Source organism: Barbus barbus (assembly GCF_936440315.1).
Source record: "Barbus barbus genome assembly, chromosome: 18".
Lineage (NCBI taxonomy): Eukaryota > Metazoa > Chordata > Actinopteri > Cypriniformes > Cyprinidae > Barbus > Barbus barbus.
Window position 1 is genome coordinate 20984351 of NC_136746.1, and position 25272 is coordinate 21009622.

General features: G+C 38.1%; 2 protein-coding genes across 3 annotated transcripts in view; one reads left to right on the plus strand and one right to left on the minus strand.

The window, feature by feature from the left end:
- Positions 1-495: 495 nt before the first annotated feature.
- The window catches only part of brf1a (BRF1 general transcription factor IIIB subunit a), a gene marked incomplete at its 3' end in the record, with an annotated part of 41908 nt that continues 17131 nt past the window's right edge, over positions 496-25272 (plus strand). The window contains exons 1-12 of the mRNA XM_079440035.1: positions 496-546; positions 2410-2625; positions 3670-3750; positions 6254-6427; positions 11367-11398; positions 12689-12761; positions 19007-19156; positions 21054-21147; positions 21352-21478; positions 21612-21651; positions 21775-21867; positions 24367-24636. Coding sequence (XP_079296161.1) covers positions 2448-2625; positions 3670-3750; positions 6254-6427; positions 11367-11398; positions 12689-12761; positions 19007-19156; positions 21054-21147; positions 21352-21478; positions 21612-21651; positions 21775-21867; positions 24367-24636 — 1312 coding nt within the window. The 5' untranslated portion in view covers positions 496-546; positions 2410-2447. The remainder of the gene's footprint in view (positions 547-2409; positions 2626-3669; positions 3751-6253; positions 6428-11366; positions 11399-12688; positions 12762-19006; positions 19157-21053; positions 21148-21351; positions 21479-21611; positions 21652-21774; positions 21868-24366; positions 24637-25272) is intronic.
- On the minus strand, positions 13266-17268 carry btbd6a (BTB (POZ) domain containing 6a). 2 transcript variants are annotated; one of them, XM_079440703.1, is made up of 5 exons: positions 17042-17268; positions 15612-15829; positions 15358-15448; positions 15083-15201; positions 13266-14775 (listed from the first exon to the last, which is right to left on the minus strand). In XM_079440703.1, the coding sequence occupies exons 2-5, from the start codon at positions 15821-15823 to the stop codon at positions 13743-13745; spliced, it is 1455 nt and encodes a 484-aa protein (XP_079296829.1). In that variant the 5' UTR covers positions 15824-15829; positions 17042-17268; the 3' UTR covers positions 13266-13742. The 2 variants fall into 2 exon arrangements, with proteins under 2 accessions (XP_079296829.1, XP_079296830.1); XM_079440704.1 differs by lacking the exon at positions 17042-17268 and having other exon boundaries at positions 13272-14775; positions 15612-16263.

Genomic DNA, 25272 nt, shown 5'->3' on the forward strand with positions numbered 1-25272 from the left:
TTAGTGTTGTACTATGCACATTATGGATTTTCTTATCTTGCTGAATTCTATTGAACACAAAGTTGCAAGCTACGTTTACATGTTACTTTAGTGTGATCGGTGCGTTTCCGACCATGTTATCACACAGGGGAAACTAGCAATGAATTACTACTCTATTGTATATTTTGCGTCGTATACTTTTATATTTGCATATTTCTGCGTAATAATAATTCGTTTAAAAAGAAAGGTAGCGTTTATAATATGGTGTCATTGTCTCTTACAGTATATTATAATGTAGGCGAGCAGTTGTCCCCCCCGCACTCACTCACATTGGTATGAGCCGCATCTCACGCTGACTGGAAACATGTGGCTGTTTTTTTACCGGCTTGTCATGTAGAGAAATATATCACGACTTTTGATTAATTAATCAATGATACAGTCTGCAAAACGACTGAGAAGCAATAATACACAGTTGTTACCTCGACAGACAGGAACTGAAAGGCCTTTTACGGGCTCTCTGGATCAGACAGGTGAAGCCTGCGCTTGGTTCTCTCCCAACTATTCGAGGTACATCTTCTTTTAAATCATAATGATTAACTAGTCTACATCTGCACGGATCGGCGCAGTTATTCAACAGATTTGGAGGAATTCAGATTTGCTTGTCAAGTAGGCGATTGCCACGATGCAACGGTACTGATTGCATGACAATGATTAGAAGAGCCTACCTTCCATTGACCCTCAACGAGCGTGTTCATTTTTTTAGGATCTGATATATCTGATTTGGGTCCTGGGCGTTTAAATCGGTACCGAGCGTGTCAGAATGCAGCGTGGCTTGTTAGTGGCGCAGTTCGCTTTGTGTCCTCTTAGCGGCGCTGCTGTGCCGCTTTTAACATTAGGAGCTTTTCTTAGACCAGTGATGTCAAAAGCATCACCTGGGAGCCCACAACGCTGAATATTTTATAACTTTTTGATACCAAGGACCCCTAGATAGGGTTCAGATCTGGACTGTGACCAGGTCAAATCATGAGCCTAATGGACTTATTCTCAAGCCGCTTATTGGTTGTCTTTTCGGTTCTGGGCAGGAGCAATTCCTTGTTGAGAAATAACATCTAATTATTCCTCTTTAGATGACACTAATTTTCATTGCAGCATGCTATTCTGCAGTGTTCTTTTACACTCCTAGTCATTAATTGACTTTTCACAGTTGTTATATATTAACGAGCAGCTCAACAGGACCAGCAGCTAGGCTACATAATGATGCATCTTCCTCCATGCTTCACTGTGGTAGAGATGCATTCAATTTTGTATTTCTCACCAGATCTTCAAAGACACCGCATGTCCCTTTCTATCACGTTTCACGACTCCACACAATTCTGCTGAACCAGTCAAACTCCCCGTTTTCTGCCAAAAATGTCTTTTGATATTTTTCTGAACCATCATATGGCTTTTTAAGGAGTGCATTTGCTTAATTCTTGCTAATTTCCTTGCCTGTAATTTGTGGTTAAGACTATTAAAAGCTTAGCGTTCAGCTGTTTTGGGCTTCCCTTATTTAATATATATATATATTAAATAAGGGTATTTAATATATATAATTTTTTGCCCAGGAGTGTATGTGAAGAATATTTACCTTGTATTATATCCGTTAAAGTGAGATGTTCAGACATTTAAAATATTGGTAACACTTTTGTTAACATTAGTTACTGTAGTATGCTAAATATGTGCTAACTATGAGCAATATACATTTACAGAATTTATTAACTAGGCCTATTGTTGTTTTTAATAGAACAGTTGTTCATTGTTTGTTCATGTTTGTTTGCAGTGTATTTACTAATGTTAACCAAAAAAAGTTTAGATTTTAAAATATCTATTAGTAAATGTTTACATTAATAAATGCTGTAGAGGTATTGTTCATTTTAAATAATGTTAAGAAAAGAAACCTTATTGTGAAGTGTTACCAAAATTATATAATACAATTGATTTGGTGTCTACTTTTGTTTAAAACTAGGATTGCCAAAAATAATAAAATAATGGTTTTACCCAAAGAGGAAAATTTGCTGGAAATGTACTCTCTCTCAGGCCATCTAAGATGTGCATGAGTTTTGGAGAAATTTAGCATTACATCACTTGCTCACCAATGGATCCTCTGCAGTGAATGGGTGCCGTCAGAAAGAGAGTTCAAACATCTCATAAAAAACATCACAATAATTCACACAACTCCGTCAATTAAAGTCTCAAGAAGCAAAAAGCTCTTGTAATAAACAAATCCATCATTAAGATGTTTTTAACTTCAAATCACTGCTTCGGCGAAAATATGTGTCCTCTATCCATAATAGTGCTTTCGCAGTTTGCCATTGATGCCGTTCATCTTAGATGTAGCTCTACCTAGGATTCATTCTGCGTTCTCTCATGTGTTTTTACATGCATGTAAAGATCATTCCCAGTGTTGTGTGTGCTGATCGGTGGTGACCATGAGGAAGTGTATGAACTGTGGTGGGACGGACATTGATGTGGACCAGGCACGGGGTGATGCTGTGTGCATGGGCTGCGGCTCCGTGCTGGAGGACAACATCATCGTTTCCGAGGTAACCTTCGTGGAGAACAGTGGAGGAGGATCGTCCGCCGTTGGCCAGTTTGTTGCTGGTGACTGTGAGTGATGATTCATCTACTCCAAACAAGGCCAGTTTTGTGGTGAATTTAATTTGTTTTAATATATTAATGAAGGAATAATCAATGTGAGAAACTGAATATGTTTTCTATGTACATAGAATGAGGGGCAGACCAAACAAAAGCTATATGGTTTTGTCTTGTATTATTATTTGTCTGTCTGTTTGTCTCCGTCTCTTTAGCATAAGGAATTACATGGGAAAGTGTTTGTAGAGTTGTTGTCTGAAATGTTCAAACGGAGGCCTCAGTTAGATAGGGTTGTTGTTAGGAACCTTGACTGCAAACTGTTCTCTTAAGTTGTAAATTATCTAAATTATCTGTAATATTCTCTGTCGACTGTCAGCCTGTAAGATATTTTATGCTACTACAATCTGCTTATGCTTTTATAAAACTTTCAAGAAATTTTTAGTCTTGGACAAAATTTCTAGATTTGAATAATCTTTTCTGAATTTAATAACCTAGATTTTTTTAAATTGTGTACAGAGCATATTTTTTTAATGACCTGGTGTGATAAATCAAATGGGGGGTAAATGGTTTATAATCAAATTAATATAATTGAAAAAATACAGATATTTCCTCTTAAAACTCATTTAAATGGGAAAAGGGTTTTGGTTTTGAACGGCAGTACCGTCTTCTAACAGCAGGTGGCTGTCAAGTTTTTTTTTAAATAAAGTCCTGCAATGAAGACTTTAATAGGAAAAGCTTACTTTCAACAGCTTATCTACATTTGGCTAATATTAGATTTAAATATGGATGTTGTTTTTACCTTTCTTCTTTCTTCTAAGATCAATTAGGTAAGCTGAAGATTACTAGACAAGGCAGATTTATTTGCTCAATGGTAATGCAAAGTGTATTTGATAACATTGAATAACATACAAATATTAAAAACAGAAAAAAATCATTTCAAAATCATTATGACAAATAAAAAAGGAAAACTAAAGTATAAAGCTTGGTTATGAAATGTGTGTGTTTCTGTTCTCATAATATTAGTATTACTAATATATTTTATTTTTTGCTGTGTTGTAGCATCTGGAAATGTGCCATCATTGGGAGGAAACTTCCACACCGGGGTTGGGAGGGAGTCCAGAGCTGCCACTCTGCAGAATGGTGAGCGTTCATGTACAGTATATGCCATTCATCTAGCCTTTATTTACTCTTCGTGACAGTCAGAAAGCAGACACTACTATTCAAAAGGGAATTTGGAAAGGTGTTTTTTTTTATGCACACCAAAGCAACATTTATTTGATTAGACAAACATAATAACCATTTAAAATATCTATATTTTCAATTTTAATGTATTTTATTTATTTATGTGATGACAATGCTGAATTTTCAGCAGCTATTACTCCAGTGTCAAATGATCCCTGAGAAATAATTTTAATATGCTAATTTGGTGCTCAAAAAATGTTCTTCTTATAAATGTTAAAACAACTGCTTGAAGTTTTTGTGCAAGACACAAAACATGTTTTAGGATTCTTTAATTAATCGAAAGTTCAACTGTAGTGTTTATTTAAAATAGAATTTGTAACATTATAAATGACTTCACTGTCACTTTTTTTCTGCATTTTAATCTGTCCATGCTGAATAAAAGTTAATTTCTTTCTGAAAAACTAAATTATAGGGATCCCAAATTTCTTAATGGTTTTAACTTTTTCGATTTTGTGACATGCTTAAGTTATCTCTATTGTACCCTTTATATGACTTTCATTCATTTTTCATAGAGTTTGTAGTCTAAATGTTTGAATTGCTTTGTCTTGACTCCTTCAAGAGGTATAGATGTTAATTTATTCTTTGCCTTCTATAGGTATCATTGTAAAGTCTATTTTGTCTTTATTTAAAGGTATAAACTGGTTTTTGTAATATGTAGTTCCTAAGTTTTCCAAAGCATTTCGAAACTTATTTCCTGTGAATATTAGACATTACTATGCGTCACTGACAATTTACAACTTGTACAGTATCGTGTTCTAGATATGTTCGTATAATGTTCCATTCCATTGAACAACACTATTGAGCAAGATGGTTAAATATATGCGTTCTTTGTTTTTAAGAAAGGGGGATTCTTTGGAAACTGTGGGTTTGTGTAATGTGGTTTCAAGTTAAGTGTGTGAGGTTCATTTCAGCCAGATGGTAATGGTTGTTTTTCAAAGAAGCTTATTAAGCCTGAGAAGTCTTGTGGTGCATTTATGTGCTTTTGTGTAGTAACCGATGAATCAGTTTGGTCAGACAACCGTATGTCTGTGTGTGTGCTGGGAGGGAATTGCAGAGGCCACTTTATTTGTGTGTGTGTGGGAATGTACACGTGTGATTAATAGCCTCATGTCTGCATCGAGATTTATACTATCTGTGTGTGGTGAGAGAACAAAAGATGCTCTGTGAGATCTTGAGTCTGTATAAACAGACCTGCTTTCATCTTGAAGATGCTCTCCTCCCACTCTAAAAGGCTCATATCTGTTCTCAAACAGCACATCCACAGCAGGTGCTCATACAGAATCTAAATAAACCTTTATTTTGTAGTAATTTTGTAGAAGCACACATAATTGCTGTAAGTATTTTGATTATAGTAAAACTATTAGTTTTTAGTGTTATTTTAGTGTAATTTTTTTTTTTTGCCTAAAGCAAGGAATTATAGGCAAAACTGTTTTTCTACAATACACTGGTAAGTTTTTTTTGATTGACTGATAGATATTAGTCTTAATAGTGGGGGGGGGGGACATCAAAAATAGATATGTAAGCATTTATCACATTTTACGTATCTAAAAAGTCGTGGCCTAATGGTTAGAGAGTTGGACTCGTGATCCAAAGGTTGCGGGTTCGAGTCTCGGGCCGGCAGGGATTGTAGGTGGGGGGAGTGAATGTCCAGCGCTCTCTCCACCCTCAATACCACGACTGAGGTGCCCTTGAGCAAGGCACCGAACCCCCAACTGCTCCCCGGGCGCTGCAGCATAAAATGGCTGCCCACTGCTCCGGGTGTATGTTCACAGTGTGTGTGTGTGTGTGTTCACTGCTGTGTGTGTGCACGTTGGATGGGTTAAATGCAGAGCACGAATTCCGAGTATGGGTCACCATACTTGGCTGAATGTCACTTCACTTCACTTCAAAATGAATAGGTTTTACTGCACTGAAAAACTCCTCTTTATTAACCCTAGTTTTATTCACATCCATATCGTGAAGGGTTTTACAGAGGGGTTTGTTCATATCATTCTAATGATTTATACAATGTTTTATTCCTTAAATGTAGTGAACGTGTATTTCCCCTGCCCTATAGTTTTTTTCTGCTAATGTTACACTTGAAATTACATACTTTGAAATAGGGAAGAAAACGTGTCACTACTTTGGTTTCAGGTTCGCTTAGAATAATCTATCTGGCAGTGTTTGGTTTAAAATAATTAACTCTAAAGTGCTTCGATTGTTCTTGTTTGTTTAAATTTAAAGTTAAACACAACATAAAGTTGGACTGGTAGCCCAAAGATTATTTGTTCAAACCCCAGAAGGCCAAAACAGGGGCTTTTACTATTTTGTGTTTCCTCTATTAACTTCTAAAGGAACTAAACCTGCTGTAAATATGCTGTCAAAAACCCTGACTGTGATCTTTTGGTTGGGTTTCATTTAGCTAAGCGACAGATAAACCATCTTGGTCATCAGCTTCAAATGAATCAGCACTGTCTGGACACTGCCTTCAACTTTTACAAGATGGCCCTCTGCAAGCATCTGACCAGAGGGCGCAAATCATCCCATGTCATTGCCGCCTGCCTCTACCTCGTCTGCCGAACGGAGGGAACACCTCGTATCCTTTTGGAAGCATTTAGAGAGAAAAGGAAATGTCTGTTATTGAGGGTGAATGGTGGTATATATATATACACTGAACAAAATTATAAACGCAACAATTTTGTTTTTGCCTCCATTTTTCATGAGCTGAACTCAAAGATCTAAGACTTTTTCTATGTACACAAATGCCCTATTTCTCTCATATTGTTCACAAATCTGTCTAAATCTGTGTTAGTGAGCACTTCTCCTTTGCCGAGATAATCCATCCACCTCATAGGTGTGGCGTATCAAGATGCTGATTAGACAGCATGATTATTGCACAGGTGTGCCTTAGGCTGGCCACAACAATGTAAACAGTAAACAGCAGAGCCGAGCGACAGATGGCAGATGAAAAACAAAAGAGGAAAATGCCTGTGGAACGATAAGGCAAGAACTAGGACCCGTAAATATCGGATCAGCTTTCCAGCGTTGGAGAGAACTCAAGGAGCGAAAGGCCTACGATCGGACGCCGAGGCTGTTTTGTTTTTTCTCGATAGGTGAGTACCGGACACGCAGCGCCGCAACAGCGTCTGCCTACACTGGAAGTGATAAAGCGACCGTTGAAAATCATTTGAAATTTGTGTCAGCTCGTCATAAATACAACGTGCCAGCAGTTTTCTGTCGGGGATTTGCCGCGACGCGCAGCATCCAGTGTAGACAGCATAACTGATTATAATGATTGTGTACACGGTGAAACATTGGTTTTGCTTTGTTTCACAGAACTAGTTATTGATAGTTTTCAATCACGTGACCGTCTCGAAGACTTGGAGGGCAAAACATCCATAGAACTGCTGCACAAGCGTGTCAATTTTTAATTTGTTTCACAGCCGCAAATATTTAGATCACCTCTCAAAAGAATAAAACAAAGGTATTTCTGAACAAAATGCAAGTTTTGGCCATTTGCAATCCATATTAAGCACCTGCCGCAATATTTCAATCATTAAACAGTGCGACAAAACCTTGTAAAAACACTTAAAGTGCCTTAATATATTTAAAACAGTAATACTAAAAGATAAGATTCAGTAATCACCACATTAGTGATGCATAGTTTACACAGGTAAGCAGATGAGGCCAGAATATGAACGCAGTCTGCTTAACGGTTCAGTGTTTTCCTTATAATGGTTTTCTATGGGAAGCCATTTAATGTGAAACTTTGCACATTGCATTTATATTCTGGCTTCATCTTCTTGCCTGTACAAAATATACATCATCAATAAGGTGTCCACTTAATCTTGCCTTTTAATATCTACGTTTTACTACATTATTGCTTGATGCAATCTGCGTAAAAATAGCTGGCGGTCAGTGGAGCAAAGCTTTGTTTTGCCTGCCAGGTGGGTGTTCCTATGAGGGTGTGACGTCACGTGAAAACTATCAATTGCCTGGTTTGCTTACATATGTGTAGGGCAGAGCTCTATGAAAATAGAGGCGAGACCCTTTTGGGGTAGGGGCGTGTGTGTTTTGGTGATTTCAAATATCAACATTGGCTATCATAAATCACTTACCCCACCTTTAAAGGGCACCTATAATGCTAAATTAATTTGGACATAAATGTGTATTGGCAGTGTGTGAACACAACCACCCTACAATAATAAAAATCCACCCACTCCTCATTTTTTAATGCCCTTTAAACCAAGTCAGTCTCACTAGTCCTGCCGTTTTGATTTTCACCGCAGTGTGACGTCACATTTCAGAGGGCCGGTGTCATGCCGAATTCTGCACCCTGCCATATTATGCATCCCCCAGTATTGGTAGGTTTAGGAATAGGTGTGGGGGAGGGGTTAGGATTATGCAATCAGGTAGCAACTTCAACGAGGGGGTGCATAATCTGGCAGGGTGCAGAATTCGGCATGGACCACGGGGGTTGATCAAGGTAATGCGCCTCAAAATCTGCCTAGATACGTGTATCACTCCTTTGTGAATGTCATGTCGTTATAGTGCTTGCCGTTTTAACCGTATTTGTGTGCGTACATTAAGTATTTTTAACTGATCAGCTCCGTGCTTGTGAGAGCTCTTGTGTGTTGATCCACGCCAATGACAGGTCAGCGCGGTGCGAGCTCTGTAACATCTCGCTGTTTTGTCCAACTTTTAGTGCATTTGACTTCCCATATGTACGGCTGAACACCGGTTCTCTCGCTCTGTTATGTTGCTTCCACCGGCTATTTATCGCAGTAGATATGCAATGCAGAGAGACGTATGCACGACGCCCTCTTCTGGAGATGGGGGGGATATGCAGCTCATTTGCATTTAAAGCCATAAATTCCAAATCAGGTCTTTTTTAGACACACCCCAAAAATGACATTTTCCAGCTGTTATAATAAATTATCAGTGCGGTATTTTGGGCTGAAACTTCAGACACATTCTGGGGACAACCAAGGCCAATATTACATCTTGTAAAATGGGGCATAATAGGAGCCCTTTAACATTCTACTTTTACTATCGCTACAGTTGTAATATGTGTACTGTATACAGATACCCAGGCAACCTAGTACATTTGGTAATTGCTTAGGTTACACCAGAGCGCACTGCATAAAATACTGTATCCCACAATGCAGTGCGCTTGTCTTGTCCACCTATTTCCAGTATGATGAATCAAGTGGAGGTAGACACTGCTGTTTTTATTTTAGTGGAATACAAAAAAATATAATTTTACTTTCACTATGATAGTAATGTGATAACAGATGTACTACTTTTTGAAACATTTGTAATATGCATGCTATTTGTGCTATGCTATTTGTAGTAGTGGTCAGTATACACAGTGTATACTGTGTAGTATTTTGTAATGAGTATTCCAGTATTACTTTGCATAGTTTGTACACTATAATCTTCATTAACATCTTTCTTAGTGGAGTTCACAGCTCCTAATTTACAAAATTGTTGTGTATATATCTGCAAATGTATATAAGGAGAGACTGCGGAAGAATAAAATGAGAAGAAATAAAGTGACTCAGATTGCGTTTCACAGAAAGAAAATGTAGCGGTACGGAAGAAGGGAGGTTGAGCAAGAGGGGTCCACTGTGGGAGCTTCTAGTCAATGGTGTTAGTCAGTCGTTTTGATTTGGTCTCCTCATGTATGTCTGTCTGCATTCCATACCGCACACAAACTCTCACAGAGTCTGATGCTTAGTCATATAGCCTTGGTTCCCCTGTGTGTGAACACTCATGATTATTTTTGTAATAATTATCCTACATTCTCACACTGACTCACTGAGTTGGAGTCTAACACAGGTTGTTATCTTTAGTGTGTTATGTGTATAAAATAATCAGCTTCCTGTTTAGCCTACTCTGCATCAAGACCTCATCTGGTGTTCGAGACGGGATCTCGCTTGTACTAGAGTTGGCTTTTTCACGGTGTTTATGTGCGTTTAAAGTGAGGCAGGAAATAAGGCAGGGTGTGTCTCTCAAGAGACTGCATTACAAAAAAAAAACTCAACTGGAACACCCTGCTTTAGTTTATTATAGTTTGAGTTTTTAATAATCTTGGAGGGGTCGGGGACTAAGCCTGGCAGTAAGTGCACAAAATCCAGCTATTTGCCTCATGCGACCCAAGTTCAAATCCAGATCATGATCATTTCTGGTCGATAAAAATTTGCAAATATATCTAAATAAAAGCTTTATGGATTAATTTTTCTTTTAATGTAAAGTGGGAATGAATGTGTTGTCTTTCTCATGGAGACCAACTCAAAACGTTCAGTCTACCAGCTTGAGGTGCAATCAATAACATTGACATGTTTACGGATGGATGTTTAATTGCACCAGTTTATTCTGTTATATAAACTCTACATGTTAAAACACTTGAGTATGAGGAGATTTTATTCAGCTTTCATATGCCTTCTACAGTCTAAAAATGGCACTCACGTATGTGTGCTTTTGGTTTTTCAGGGACGATGCTGCTCGCTTTCACTTGTCCAAAAAATGCATAAATAGAGGCAACAGAAGCTGACAGTGTGTATCTTTCCGTCTCTCTGAGATTACGTAACGTACGTGTTCAGTCAGACGTCTGGTAGGGTTACATAAGAACTTTAAAATAAGCTTTCACTTTCTGCCCAGGAGGATGGGGATGGGTGTGTGTGTGTGTGTGTGTGTGTGTGTGTGTGTGTGTTTGTGTGTTTGTGTGTGAGAGAGTATTGTTGGTCTCGATCTCCACTGGAAAGGGTAAATTTAGTCAAACAACTAGAATTATTTTCCAAATGTCAGCCGCCGAAATGGTTTCTTGCTCTCAGGTTAGCTTTAAAACACCAATCCGACTGAGTTTATGGATTATTGTAGCTGTTTTCCCCATTTTATCCTTAACAATTTTTTTTATACTTATTTTTATATGATTTTGTATTATTTTACAGTATCTGTAATTTTGTTGACACCTAAACACTGTAAATTCTGTAAAATGTTATCTGTAAAGTGATTAGTGGCTTTTAGCAAATTTTGCCATATGTGAGATTTCTCCCTGGAAAGATCAAATCCTAAAAAATGATCAAGAATTTAACAGGGTCATCCATAATCCCTCAATTTAGGATTATCTCTTATTGCCGCCATGGTGACCTGAAAATCCCACAAACGTTTTTAATGGGATGTTTTAATACACTTTGTCATGATTGGACAGGTGTGCTAGTCTCCATGGACACAGAGTACTCGGTTGCTGGGAGACGGGGAATTCCAGGGTTCATGGGGTGATGGTTCAGTGGAGCTTTGCTCAGTGAGGGAAAATGTCAAGCAAAGAAATGACCAAATCTGACAAAAATCCCTCTGTTTGTTGCTTGTCTGTCTCCATCTCTCTCTCTATCTCTCTCTCTCTCTCTCTTTCTATATATATATATATATGCATATGCATTTGAAAATTATATATCTTGAATGCACTGTAAGGGCCTTTGGATAAAACTGTGTCAAATTAAATTCTGTATGATTTCTTTAATGCACTTTCTCAGACATGCTGCTGGACTTGAGTGACCTCCTGCAAGTAAGTTCAACATTTATATATTTACATAATATTTTCAAATAAATTAAATGACAAAGAAATTTTCTTTGAAGGTTATGCACTGTTTTTAGGTCAAATAAAAGCAAATTTGGTCCACACTTTATTTTAAGGTCCAATTCTCGCTATTAACAAACAATTAACTATGATTTTGCCTCAATAAACTCCTAATTTGCTGCTTATTAATAGTTAGAAAGGTAGTTAAGTTTAGGTATTGGTTAGTATTAGGGATGTAGAATATGGTCAAGCGGAATGTGTGCTTTTATAAGTACTAATAAACAGCCAATATATTATTAATACACATGCTAATAAGCAACTAGTTAATAGTGAGAATTGGTCCCTAAAATGTTACCCAAATTTGTTACATTAGTCATGTGTAAGGGGGCCAAACAAAATACTGAAAATTCTGAAGATAATGAACATTTTAATAACAGCTTTTCACTCAAACTTTTTATGTTAGTATAATTTAGAATGAATAAGTTTGTGTTAAAAATAATATAATGTAAAGTAGATGCATTTTCACTAGCAATCCCAGAGGTTTGAACCCAGTTAGTGTGCGAAAGCCATTTTCCTCCAGCTGGTGTGTCTGTTTTATATTTTTACCCTCCCAGCTGTCCTATTAAACCCCCTCCCTGTCCCACACGCTAACACACAGATCATGTCCACTGCAGTATTTGAGTCATTTGGGGATTTTACCAGAGAAAGGACCCATAAATTCCTTTGCTCTCCCCCAGACAGAGGAGCTCTTTTGAGGCATAAGGCTGTCGCCGCCCCTCTCAGGTCAGGAGTGTGTGAGGGCCATCCTACTTTTCAGTGGTCATGACCTCTGACATAAACCAAAAAAGATTCCTCTTTAATGTCATGGGGCCCAGATGGAAGAAATAGGGTGTCTGTGTTTGTGCATGTGCGTTCTTCATGGATATCGTTTTTTTTTTTTTATATAATTAAGGTGGTCCATGAAGATAAGTATTGAGTTATATGTTGTTTAAAGCTTATTTTATTAAATATTTTTGTTATTGTAGTTCATTCTCTAAGGATAAGACCGATATTTTTTTGTGAGAAAGTGAAGACTGGTACGGATCCAAACCCCACAGCTACGAACTCTGCAACCTTCAGCATCTGTTAAAATACACTCTGTTATGTCCCTTTATCTTATATCTCTTACTCTCATTGTCTGATAAATGTTCCCACTGTCTCTTTCTATATTTATAGTAATTTTTTTCTTGACCACAAATTTGTGTCCATTTCTTACTCCATCTTTCTCTATTGCCCTAGGTGAATGTGTATGTTTTGGGAAAAACTTTCCTTGTGTTAGCCAGAGAGCTGTGTATCAACGCGCCAGCTATTGGTAAGCATCACATAAGTGACATTGTAGTTTCCCATGATGCTTTGCTGCTCATCCAAATTGTACTGGTAATGAGTATGTGAGCTGGTCTGTGTAGTGCTGCTGTTAATGTCCAGAGGGTGCTGTGCAACTGTAAGTGAAGCTTTGCTTGCAGTGTAAATTCGAAACCTGAATTGAACACTTAATTGGCGATAGTCAGTTACTCTGCTCAATCAACAGTACGAAGCAAAATTCTGACATAATTTATTGCCCTCATGTAATTTCAAACTTATATGACTTTCTTTTGTGTCTGGGTAAAAAAAAATGTTTAGATTTTTAGTTTTTTTTGTCCATACAATGAAAGTCAGTGGGTTTCAATGTCGTTTTGAACACTTTACTTTCATTATTTGGGCAAAATAGCAGAAACATTCTTCAAAATATTGTCTCTTGTTTTTTAAGAATTCAGTCAGTCAATAAAGTTTGGAACGACATAAGAATGAGTAAATGATGACAGACTTTTCATTTTTAAGGTTTTGAAAGGTCATATTTTACCCAGAGTGAAACAGTATAGGGCTTATAACTGTGCATTAGACAAAAGAAAACGAAATACTGTTTGATGAATAGAAACAAATATTTTATGATTTTGCAGGCTCTTGAAACCCTTTTTAGGTAACTCCGCATCAAGCTGTCAACAAAAAACCATTAAATAACAAGACAGAAAAAGCTGCCTAGTTTCAAGTGCAAACTGCCCATGTTTCACTGTACACAGGCAGATTATGAATAATTAGAAATAAACTGTGCTTAAATTAAAGTACATGTTTTAAAACAGTAAAGAAATAAATAAGTTTGGGCAGCATTCCATTATATGTGAGACGTAAAAAAATCGAATCAGAGGGTATAGTCTCCTCTTCTAGTAGTGTCTTGCAGCTATGTTGTGAGTAAAGGCATTTATTCGAGAGGAAAAATCCCCCTGCTGTCTCTTCATTAATGGATCAGTCCAAGTTTTCATGCATAAAATATCAGCTCCGGAATCTGTCCCCCCTGCACCCCTGTCCCGTTAGTGCTGTCAGAGGAACACTGAAACTGAAAGGTGACTTTCCCACACTGGACTTCTGTCATTCCTTCCTGTCCAAAATAACTCAGCTCGCTCCCATCTAGAACGGCGCTAACCGTGTAGAACGCATCCTGCTCCACTTGTACCGGGTGCTCGAACCACACGGGGAATGTTGAGCTAGAACCGTCTGACACAAATTTGGTCAAGTTTTGTGCCAGAAGCACTCCCTGTCTCTTTAGTTCAATTCTGATGCTATATTCCGCCTTCCCTCCGCTGGAGCCATACAGACCAAGTCCGGCAATAAACACGCGCTTGTCCACAGCGAACTGGATACTGTCGCAGCGCCCGCGATAGCGCCACTGGTTGCTTCGGTATGCGGAGGATTGGAAACGGTGACAGCGTTGCGGCGTCAACCCCTTTCTGGGTGCAACCAGGAATTCCAGCGCAGGTTTTGTAGCAGCCGTGTACCAGAGAAAGATGCTGTGCGTTTCCTCAAGGGTTAAAATGTTTGACTGTGCAGCTCCATCTGCAAATTCCTGCAGTGTCATTGAAGGCAGACGCACAAGGTGCAAAGCCTTCCCCAGCACGGAGCGCTGGTTCTGTGAAGTGGGGCTCAAGCCTTGTCTCTGACACTCTGCGTCAGCCCATCCAAGAATGGCCTGGAAAACCACCGCCTCCTTCACGTTCAGAGTTTCCCTTTGTAAAATGTGTTCTAGTGTGGGCAAGTCAATCTCAGTGAAACCTTCTGAGTGCAGCGCAAGCTCTGCCTGGGCGTCTATCACTTCCCAACACCTCTGAGTGAGCTCCGGCTCCTCAAACAGCCGACTTTGAGAAAGCAGCACACACGCATTTCGCGCCTCCAGGCTTGTCTCGAGGAAACCCACACATGCGCGAGCCAGAGCAGACACCAGGTATTTCTTGGCAGCGTAAAGCGTAGCCAGTACTGTGTCGGCCGCCAGCTCTATCTCATCACTGTACATGTATCTGTTAAAGAAGAGGGAGATAGAGAGGTTAAGGTAAATTGCAAGTGCCCCATAGGAAAAGAATAAAATGCTAAATAAAAAGCTGATCTATTTAACATGCTCCTTTTTTATTGCAGCACTACTGCTTTAAATGGTAACTTCCAACTTTCCCAGGGAAAAAACTATCTCTAATAGCTCCGAAATAAGAGGGCGATTCCTAAATCAAGACATCACTGTTGGGGCCTCTGTGAACCCATCTGTGCTGCCTGGCATGAAAGCAGAGTCGCCCTGTTATTAATGCCCGGATGTGATTAGTGAGTGAGTCTTACTTGAGCAGGATGAGAAAAGCAGCGGGTTCCACATCTGGAATATGGATATCAGAGTCTCCTTCTGCGAGATCCCCATAAAACATGGCACAGAAAACAGAGCTCCCCACTGCCAGCACATACTGAGAGAGGGGGAAGAGACAATCCGTCAGTGGTTCATCTAGTTTCAAAGCGTTTCCTTTTTCTGACACCTATTTCAGATCCACTGATTGGCTGATGGTTTGAATCAGGTGTGTTCTATTCAAGAGACAACCAAATTATGAGGTGTGTGGGATCACCTTGTGTGCCGGGACCCTTTCTGATTCACCGGGTGGACCAACAATGAAATGTACGTCTGCCATGTGTTCATTATTGAACATTAGTGCATTCCTGCGTGAAGTAAAAATAAATATATATTAAGTCTTGATATTTCTATTAATAAATACAATAAAGAAATTATAGCCCTATATATTAAAGATATATGCGTGTGTGGGTAGAAAATTAGAAGTCAAATATGTCAAACTTTATGCATCACTTGATTTTTATGCCTTGCCTTTCGCGTAAAGTCGGGTGCGCGGATTGCCAGCTGGGAATCTCCACGTTATTGTTGTTGATGTTTTGCTCTGTGGTCGGTGTGGTGGCGATGGACGCGGTGGACTGCGCAACCGGCTCCACGCTCCTCTTCTTCTCTGGCAGACTCAGCATCACGGTCCCGTTCTTCTGCACTGTGGCGTGATCGTTCACGGGGTACAGTTCCGCTGCCATCCTTTTCTTCAGGGAAAGAGTTAAGATGTTATAGCAAAGAGACAACCTGCCGGGGTGCTTGCTTGCCCGCTTCAACTTCTTTAACGTTTCAGGGAGCAAGAGTAAAAAAGTAACGCATTTCATGATCCGGCCATGATGGGACAGCTTGCATTCCGGCGCAGTGGGCATCAGAACAAAAAAAAAAGTTTGCCACAATATGTGTAGAAAAAATAATTATCAGCTACAACCGTGGTCCGTGGTATTCTTAATAATGTTGCGTTTTTTCCGTTTAAAAACAAAAACTGCTCCACTAAACGGTCACATAAATATTCGGATTTCATAGATATGTCATCCTCTTTTTTCACATCCTCTCCAATCCCATACCGAAAACTCCAAAACGAATCTTATAGTCTTATGGCATCCAAGCAGGTCTTTCCTCTGCTATGGCCACACGGAATGATGATGAAGTTTGAGTTTATTTTGAGCTCTCTCTCCCTCTCTCGTCTGACGTCAAGACTGGAGGGTTGTCTCTCCCAGAGCGCTCTATCCCTCCTATAAATTCTGTGTTGCCATGTCTGTTTATTATAAGCAACACTTAGCTTGGATTTTCTCATTATGTGTTGTTTTTTGGGAATATTCACATTATGTATATGTGAATATATACATAGGCTATACCTACACAATGCATACTATTTTTCTCTATAGGATATATTTATCGAAAAATATCCATTTTCCCCAAATCAGATTGCGTGTTTTTCACGCGGGATCTGGCAACACTGCGAAAATAGAACCTTTATGAATCTCTCTGTGGATTATGCAGTGATGAGGATTTTTAATTCTTCATATATATATACACACGTGCATGTTTATAATATAAATGATCTCAACGTCTCCTTATATGATCCGAATCAAATAAAGGATCTTTGTGGGGGTATTTTTGTAAATCAAATGCCAAGTTCGTCCGTACACGTCGTTTGTTTCGTTCTACAATATGTTTCTCCTTAAGTAAATGCATTACCATTATTTATATGCTATATCAGGCAAAGGTTTTATTAAGAACTAGTATTTATTTAAAGTATTGAGGTGGAAATGTTTCGCGTATAACAGGTATCTCTTTCCATAAATGTCAATTCGCGAGCTGCAGATTGTTACAAACCAGCTTGCGTTCTATAATGTAACGTTTACCTCACACGTCAACTGTTCTGCTGTAATACGAGAAAAGATCATGCGTGTTCTTACCTTAAATTCTGTATTTTACGCGTTAGTTTGTTGTCATCTCACAGCTGAGACCGTGCGCGCGATTCAAAGCGATGTAAAAAGTTTTATTGCTCCGGTTCACGGTCGGTCGTGAAGGAGCCTGAAACCGGACGAGGGCTGGACTTGTGGAAATACTGTAGTGCGCACGACTGCTCTCCGTTTTCCCAGTAAAGTCCTCACGCAGCATGATGCTTCTCTCTCTCTCTCCCCCGGTCTCTTCTTTTTCCCACAGACGGATCTAAGCGGCTTATAGTGAACATATGTAGTGGGGATTAGATCAGTGTTCCCAATCTTTCTTGATTTGTGTACCCCACAGACTCATCAGTTAGGCTCAAGCACCCCTTAGTCAAAATTAATCCAAAATGTATTCATTTTATTGTGCGGAATATACTGTAAGCATATTTGACATTATTAAAATAACCATTATTACATTATTCTAATATTACACTATTATTATCATTGACTTAACAGCTGCATTTTTCTTTGTGTAGTTTATATTTTACTATATTTATGCAACACTTGTATATTTTGTAACTCAGTTGCTTACATGGCATTCAAAAACATATTAATACTTATACGGTTATTCAGTTTCAAACTAAAACATTTAAAATTGTTGGTGAAAACTAAAAATTATATCCCGGTACAAGATTTTTTTATTGGTATGCATGGTTTCACAAGAAATTTTAACTTCCATGGAATGTTAGCATTGCACAAAAAGTGGAATAATGTATCCTTAGATTATTTTAATGTTCTTCCAAACAAGAAAAAAAAATGGTTTGGATCACCAAAAGATTCTTTTGAAAACCTAAAATGGTTCTTCTGTAATATCACTATGAAATCCCCCTTTTGGGATGTTTATTTTTCAAAATTGTAGCACCTCCTCAAACTGAATCAGTTTACTGAATCTAGCTGCTTTTATACTAGCACCAAAAAACTCATCAGACACAAATTAGATATTGTTGCACATGTACAGGCACAAACATACACATTTTCACAACAGTTTTGAGCCACTTTAAATCAGATACATATCTGATATCTGACATACATCTAAAAATGTATATCCAATTCCCATTGGCATGAGAGGACACATTTTCTTAAAAACAACAACAAAAACTGTATTTAGATTGGTATTGGTTTGACTCAGTGACTGAGGAATTTGATGGGAAGAATCTTAAAAAAAATGCTGTATTTTATGCAGAAGAGTAAGAGTTGAGTAAAATTTCTCTCTCTCCAGAGTCTAATTACCATAAAAATCTAAGATTATATTTATTTATATATTAATAAAGGGAAAAAATAACTTTACAGCCCTAATAATTTTGATGTCGTCATTTCTGTTTTATAGTTTTTAACAACTCAAAATCACCCCCATGAAGCCTGATTAAGTACCCAATGGGCTACACATATCCCTGATTGGGAATCATTGGATTAGATGGAAGATTTGCTGATGCTTTGTTGAGCAGAAAAACTTTTGTGTTTCTCACACAGTGTCATCATCTTTTGAAAATATTATTGGGAAACTGTCAAAAATTGAGCTCCCTCCATTACCTGTAATGTTTCTTTTACTATTAAAACAGTGTTTATAGTGTTTGAGTCAAGCAGTTTGCCAAAGCTTGATAAATGGAGGTTCTCTATATGTAGTATTTAATGAGAATTGTGAGCATAAAGGTAATATTTGTTGCATTATCATAAATAATTACATTTTGACTGAACACTCATCAGTGGTCATGAGCCAAAGTATTAGCACTTTAAACTTGTAGGTAAGGGTGTGATATTGTGCCCAATAAAACATATCTTCCAAACCCTCCCATAGACTCATTAGCAGCTTAAAACTTTAGATTTGACACTAATCGGCTGAGCGTAATTGAACTGAAAATCCAACAGTGTGTTTGAGAAGGTCTAAATCTACTCTGTTTAGCTTTATAGTTCTAAGAGTTTTGTTTCTTACAGACCCCTGTCTTTATATCCCACGCTTTGCGCAAATGCTGGAATTTGGAGAGAAGAGCCATGAGGTTTCAATGATGGCACTGCGTCTCCTGCAGAGGATGAAGAGAGACTGGATGCACACGGGAAGGAGACCTTCAGGCCTCTGCGGAGCAGGTAACCATGGCAACCCTCCCCTAACGGTGCGACCTCTTTAATGATGTGAGCTAGTGAAGGGTTGCTTTGTTAGATGTGCAAAAGCACATACACCATCGCTGAAACATCCACAGTTGAAATGCATGCTCCAGAAACCCCTTCCAGAATGTAAAGTTTTGTGTCTGTTGTAGGAAACATTTTAAGATGCAGTATATCTATCATAATATGCAATTCGATCAGCTTGGTCCATTTGAAGTGGTTCCAAAATCACCAATCAGTCTTGATGAAGAAGAAGAATTCCTGAAAGTGTTAGTTTTCTCCCACTCGCTGAGGCCTTTCTTGGCACTGTGAATTGCCTCAGAGATCCAGTGCAGCTAATTTCTAATGCATTTTCATCTGTATTGGTTTTACTTTCTCACACTTTCAGACTTGTGTAAACTTGACGCAGTCTGTTAAGACTGAGTTCCAGTAATTAAGTTTTTAGAATAACTGACTCCTTCTGACTCTCAGCGTGAGTTTCTCTGCCCCCCCCCCCCCCCACCACCACTGCATAACCTGAATAATTAATCTCCCATTAATCTTTTAGAAGCAGTGCTGAGAAAAGAGGAAGCATGAGCCTAAAAGAGTTTGTTTCGCAGTGAGAGATCAGAGACTTGAGAAAGAAAGGCAGGCCAACAGAGAGAATGAAAGAATGTGAGAAAGACCCAGAATGAAGACAAACTGTGAGGCAGGGAGAACTTCTGAGCGTGATGAAGGCCTCAAGCTTGTTGAATAGTCCTCATGTAGTAGCTGGAACACAGATTGGTTTGATATCCTTCAGGGTTAACAGCAGAGGAGGAAACAGCTGTTTTTTTATTATACAACATGAATTTGAGCACAGGATTGCACTGGGTTAGACGTAGCTGATAACCCTGGACATGGAGGGGAGAGCAGAGTAAAATGTGTTACTGCATTAATCTATTTATATGATGTAAGGACTCTTCTTTTTCTTTATGAAAAGTGTATTTTAATTTTTTTATTTTTCATGAAAAGGTCTATATAGATCTAAACATATTCACTATCGTCCAGAAGTTTAGGGTTGGTAAGATTTAAAAAATATTTTGAAAAAAGTCTTCATTAAAGCTGAATTTATTTGATCCAAAATACAGTTAAAAGTGTAATGTCCTGAAATATTGTTACAATTTCAAATAACTGTTGTTTGTTGTCTGAATTTTCAGCAAGCCATTACTTCAGTCTTCAGTATCACATGATACTGATGAGATTATGAATTAGACCATATTTTTTTTCTCGTTTATGTCCATATTTGGATTTGAAATTTAAATAGTGTTTTGCCTTTCCACTTTTTGGAGAGGTTAACCTTGCGTTATTGTTTTTAATATCTTCTCTCCTTAATTGCAGGACATTCTAAACCAGAAGTGGCACACTTTACCCTTTTATCCATTAAAATTATGTCAGTTTAAGCTGTTGTTGAGATTCAAATAAAATAAAAAAAATCAGTAAAATAATTTTGGAGAATGACAACCTCAATGTCATATTTCTAATTGGTTCATCTTTGAATCATTAAGCTCTAGAATTTTTCAGTATCTTTTACATGCTTGCATGCTTTGTGGTGTTGGACATTCTTCAGATTGTCAGGTATCTCAGAAGTGCATCTGACTCTTCATGTTTCTTTAATGATTCAGAGTGAAACAGGCATCAGGGGTTCTGCGGTATTGCAGGTGCATTTAATGTCTGTTTGTTCTGCCTGAGGTGAGTCAGTAGGGGGGCAGGTACAGCGGATGCACTTTTCTGAAGCCCTATTAATGTTTCATATTTGACTATGTGTCCTCTCTCCTTTCCTTCTCTCTCTCATCCTCTCTTTTTCTCTTGCCATTGGCTGTATGTTGTGCCTACAGCTGTGTATTTGTGTTCCCTGTAGCGCTCTTGGTTGCTGCCCGTATGCACGAGTTCCGTCGCACAATTAAGGAAGTGATCAGTGTGGTGAAAGTCTGTGAAGCCACACTGAGGAAAAGGTGTGTTTTGTCTTAAAATAATAATCACAGTATGGCCACAACTGTGCTCAGTTAATACTTTTATTATAATCTGTAGCAATATCATTCATATTATAGTATACAATTGGTGCCATTTCTGAATTTTGGTGTTCCACTCTTTTTAAATCTAGGGTCCATTTTGCTGTTCAGTTGTATGTCTTGACCCCCGGTGTGTTTGATTGACAGGCTGAATGAATTTGAGGACACGCCCACAAGTGAGCTGACAATTGAAGAGTTCATGCGGGTGGATCTGGAGCAGGAGTGTGACCCGCCCTCTTACACGGCTGGACTCAGGAAGCATAAGCTAAAACAGGTTACACATCACATGGGACTTAAAGTTAGAGATTTTAGCATTTAAAGCAGCCATTCTTGCAATATGTCTCTGTTTTACAGTATCTGTAAAATTTATCCATCTATTTTTTTTCTCCTCCCGAATCCTTCCACAGATTGAGCAAGAGCTTGCAAAGAAAGTTGATGATATTGAAGGTAGCTAGAAACATTTCGACAGGTGTTTATGCTTTAATTAACATAATGGGTGTTTGAACAAACCTAATACGTTGTGTTGTTGATGTGTTTTTCTGTTTGTACACGTGTGTATGTGCTCTGCAGGTGAAATCTGTGGATATCAGGATGAGATTGAAGTTGAGCTGGAGAGCTGTAGGCCCAAAGCCAGGGGGATTTATGCATCCTATTCCAAAGATGGTACAGTGTTCACACACAATCCCTCAGAAAAATACACTAACATTCCAAAGTTTGTGCTTTATTAAGACTTTTTCATGTTTGTGTCTTTTGCTCACCAAAGCTGCATTTATGTGTTCAAAGATACAGTAAAAACGGTAATATTGAGAAATATTATTACAATTTAAAATAAAGTTAGAAAAAAATAAAACTAAATATTCAGCAGCCATTACTCCAGTCTTCAGTTTTTATGGTATTCTTCAGAAATCATGCTAATATGCTGATTTGATAAATACATTTTTTTTGTTTTCTTCTAAGTTGAAACTTGTTGTGCTGCAACAGTTTTGTGGAAACTGTAACATTTTTGTCAGGAATATTTTGAATAGTTGAATGTTCAAAAGAACAGCATTTATTTGAAATAGAAGTATTTTATATAACATTTACATAAAAACATCATATAGCACATTCTTTACTGTCACTTTTGATTGAATTAATTGCTTCCTTGTTGAATAAAAGCATTCATTTCTTTTAAAGAAATCTCTACACTGGCATTGATTAACATTTTTATAAATGTTAATCTATAAATCTATTTTGAACTTATTAAAATTACTTCTTACTAAAAATTAAGTAAACTGTGTAAAAAATTATATAATATAGAATTCATTATTGGATAGACTTGGCATGCACATACAACCATCAAGAGTAGTTCAGGCCAGTTAATTGTGTATCATCTGGTTTCAAGAATGACACACTTGGCTTTACTTGAACATTTAGACTCCTCTGTTTAAGCTATAAAATACAGATTGTGAAATGAAGATTGTGCAAAAAAAACTAAAAGCGAAAGAATTCCTTTTGTAAAGAGTGTTGAATGGCTGTTGTGTGGAAAGCCTTTAAAGGGTCATATGATGTTGTTAAAAAGAACATTATTTTGTGCATTTGGTGTTATGCAATGTGATTTAAGCAGTTTGAGGTTCAAAAAACCCATTATTTTCCACATACTGTACATTATTGTTGCTCCTCTATGCTCTGCCTTTCTGAAACGCGTCGTTTTTTACAAAGCTCATCGTTCTGAGAAACGAGGTGTGCTCTGATTGGCCAGCTATCCAGTGCATTGTGATTGGCCAAATACCTCAAGCACGTGAAGGAAATGTTATGCTTCTTGCCATGTTGGGATACCGTGTCCCGGCGCGACGAGACTAAAACAATAAAACTCACTATAAAGGAGGCATTTGTTGCAATTAGTGAGGACATAGTTACTGATTATATGGACTCATATGGTGTTTTTACGCGTTGCGCCATGCCGCGCCCCACATTGTAAGCTACTCTCTCCCAGGATCAGGAAACAGTCCTCCGTAAAATGCGCTGCACACACTCGAATATTTGCGTTGTACTGTTCTGGAACAGTGTTATAAATATAACTTAACCACTGATTTTTAATTGTGTACTCATTTGGAAGCCCAAACAAAGTACTTTCGCTTTCCCAACGAAACACATAGCGTCTCCAGGACATAGCGGCGCCAACAACAATACTACAGCGAGAAGAAAAGTTACGCCTTCTTTCTTTGTGTATACGTTTGGACTGTGTTATCCAAATCTTCCCACACTGTGACGTAGACATGTGGGGGCGTGTTTGAATGAGCTGTTTTAGGAAGGCGTGGCAGAGTCTTCACTTTTATAAAGAATATCTCTTTGGGTTTGAGACTTGAATCTTTGCAACTTTACAGATCTTATATATATATATATGCACAAACAGTTTGTAACAATCAATCGCATCATATGACCCCTTTAAATGAATTTTGTTTGAGCATGTATTTTGCCATTTAGGATATTCCAGATTTCTCATTAGAATATGGGTAAAAACAAGGGTACGAAATGGGTAATCAATGTGTGTATGAATACTGGAAAATGCCAGTGAGAACCAAAATTATTGGTGAATGACACCCAAAATGTTTACATTTAAAACAAATGATTATCTTGTTGTCAGAATTGGTCTTTGCATGGTGAGAACTGCTGTTTTCTTCAGGAAATGGAGTGTTACTTCCCTTGTGCAGAAATTCTTTATGTTGCTGTCCAATTAGCTCCGTGTTCAGCAGCACCCACAATCAGAGATCCAGTGCTTCCCCGTGCGTGTTATCTCTCTCTCTCTAATGTAGTGATTACAGGAGGGAACTAATTAAGACCGCGAGCGTGGGAGTGTTTGTATGCGTGTTTGAGTGTCTCTTTTCATGCATGTTTGTTCACTTTACAGTAGTGTGTGTGCATGCATGTGTGTTACTGCGGTCAACTGTGTGCGTTTGTATAATTACTTTCTCCCTTTCTCAGCTGGATCATAGTGATGTGCAAAATCAAAGGCCGATTGCATCTAGCTTTGTTTTAATTAGCAAAATAATTTAATTACAAAAATAAATTCACTGTCTTTGCATTTATACAGTGATTTTCTTTCTTTCATTATACTCTTTTAATTGATTTTCCTGCAATGATTCTTTTGTGATGTGTGCATATTTTTTTGTTTGCTTTTTCCAGATGATGTGATTTCGTTGGCGTCGTCCAGCATCCTAGCTGGTGATGAGGAAGGAGAGGATGACGAGCTGAGGGCAGCAGCATCTCACCTGTGCAGTACTATATGTGGAGAGGATGGAGATGGCAATGAGCAGGATGGAGATGGAGAGAAAGTCTCTCCAACCAAACGGCCCTCGTTAGCATTATTGCTTGGAGCACTTCCCACTGCGGCCAGTTTGGGCCTGCCCCAGTCCATCACCAAAATGAGAGCGGAAAGAGAGGAAAAGGAGAATGGTAGGAGTGTGCTTGTATTTTCAAACTGCATATACACTTAATCCGTTTTAATTTCACAGTCCCTTTTTATTATCACTATTTTTGCTGTCAAAACATTGACAAGGTACAAGCAGAGGAGAAGTAGTGGCACTGGAATGACACCTTTTGTGAAACATTAATGTTAATTAACTTTCATTTAATCCACTTTCCATTTTCATTCCACATTTGCTCTTCACACATGTACAGATTTTTTTCTGTTTTGTAATGAGTTTAAGCAGAGGAATGGAACTGGAGTGACTCCTTTTCTTAACACTCACATTTATCAACTTTCATTTAATCCAATCTTTCATTTCACATTCATCGTTTAGCCACACATTTGTGCTAACACCACATGAGTAGAAGAAGAATAGCACTAGAGTGACTCTTTTTGAAATCACTTACTGTACATTAATTCTCTTTTATTCCAGATTCATTGTCAAGTCACTCATTTGTGTTATTACGACATTAGTAGACGTTGAAAAGTGGAACTGGAGTATTTCTTTATAAACCCTCATGTTAATCTGCTTTCATTACTTTTCATAGTTGTCACACATTTTAGTTCTTACGACATGTAGAAGAAGAGTGTAAGTGGAGTGACTCCTATTCTAAACTTGCATT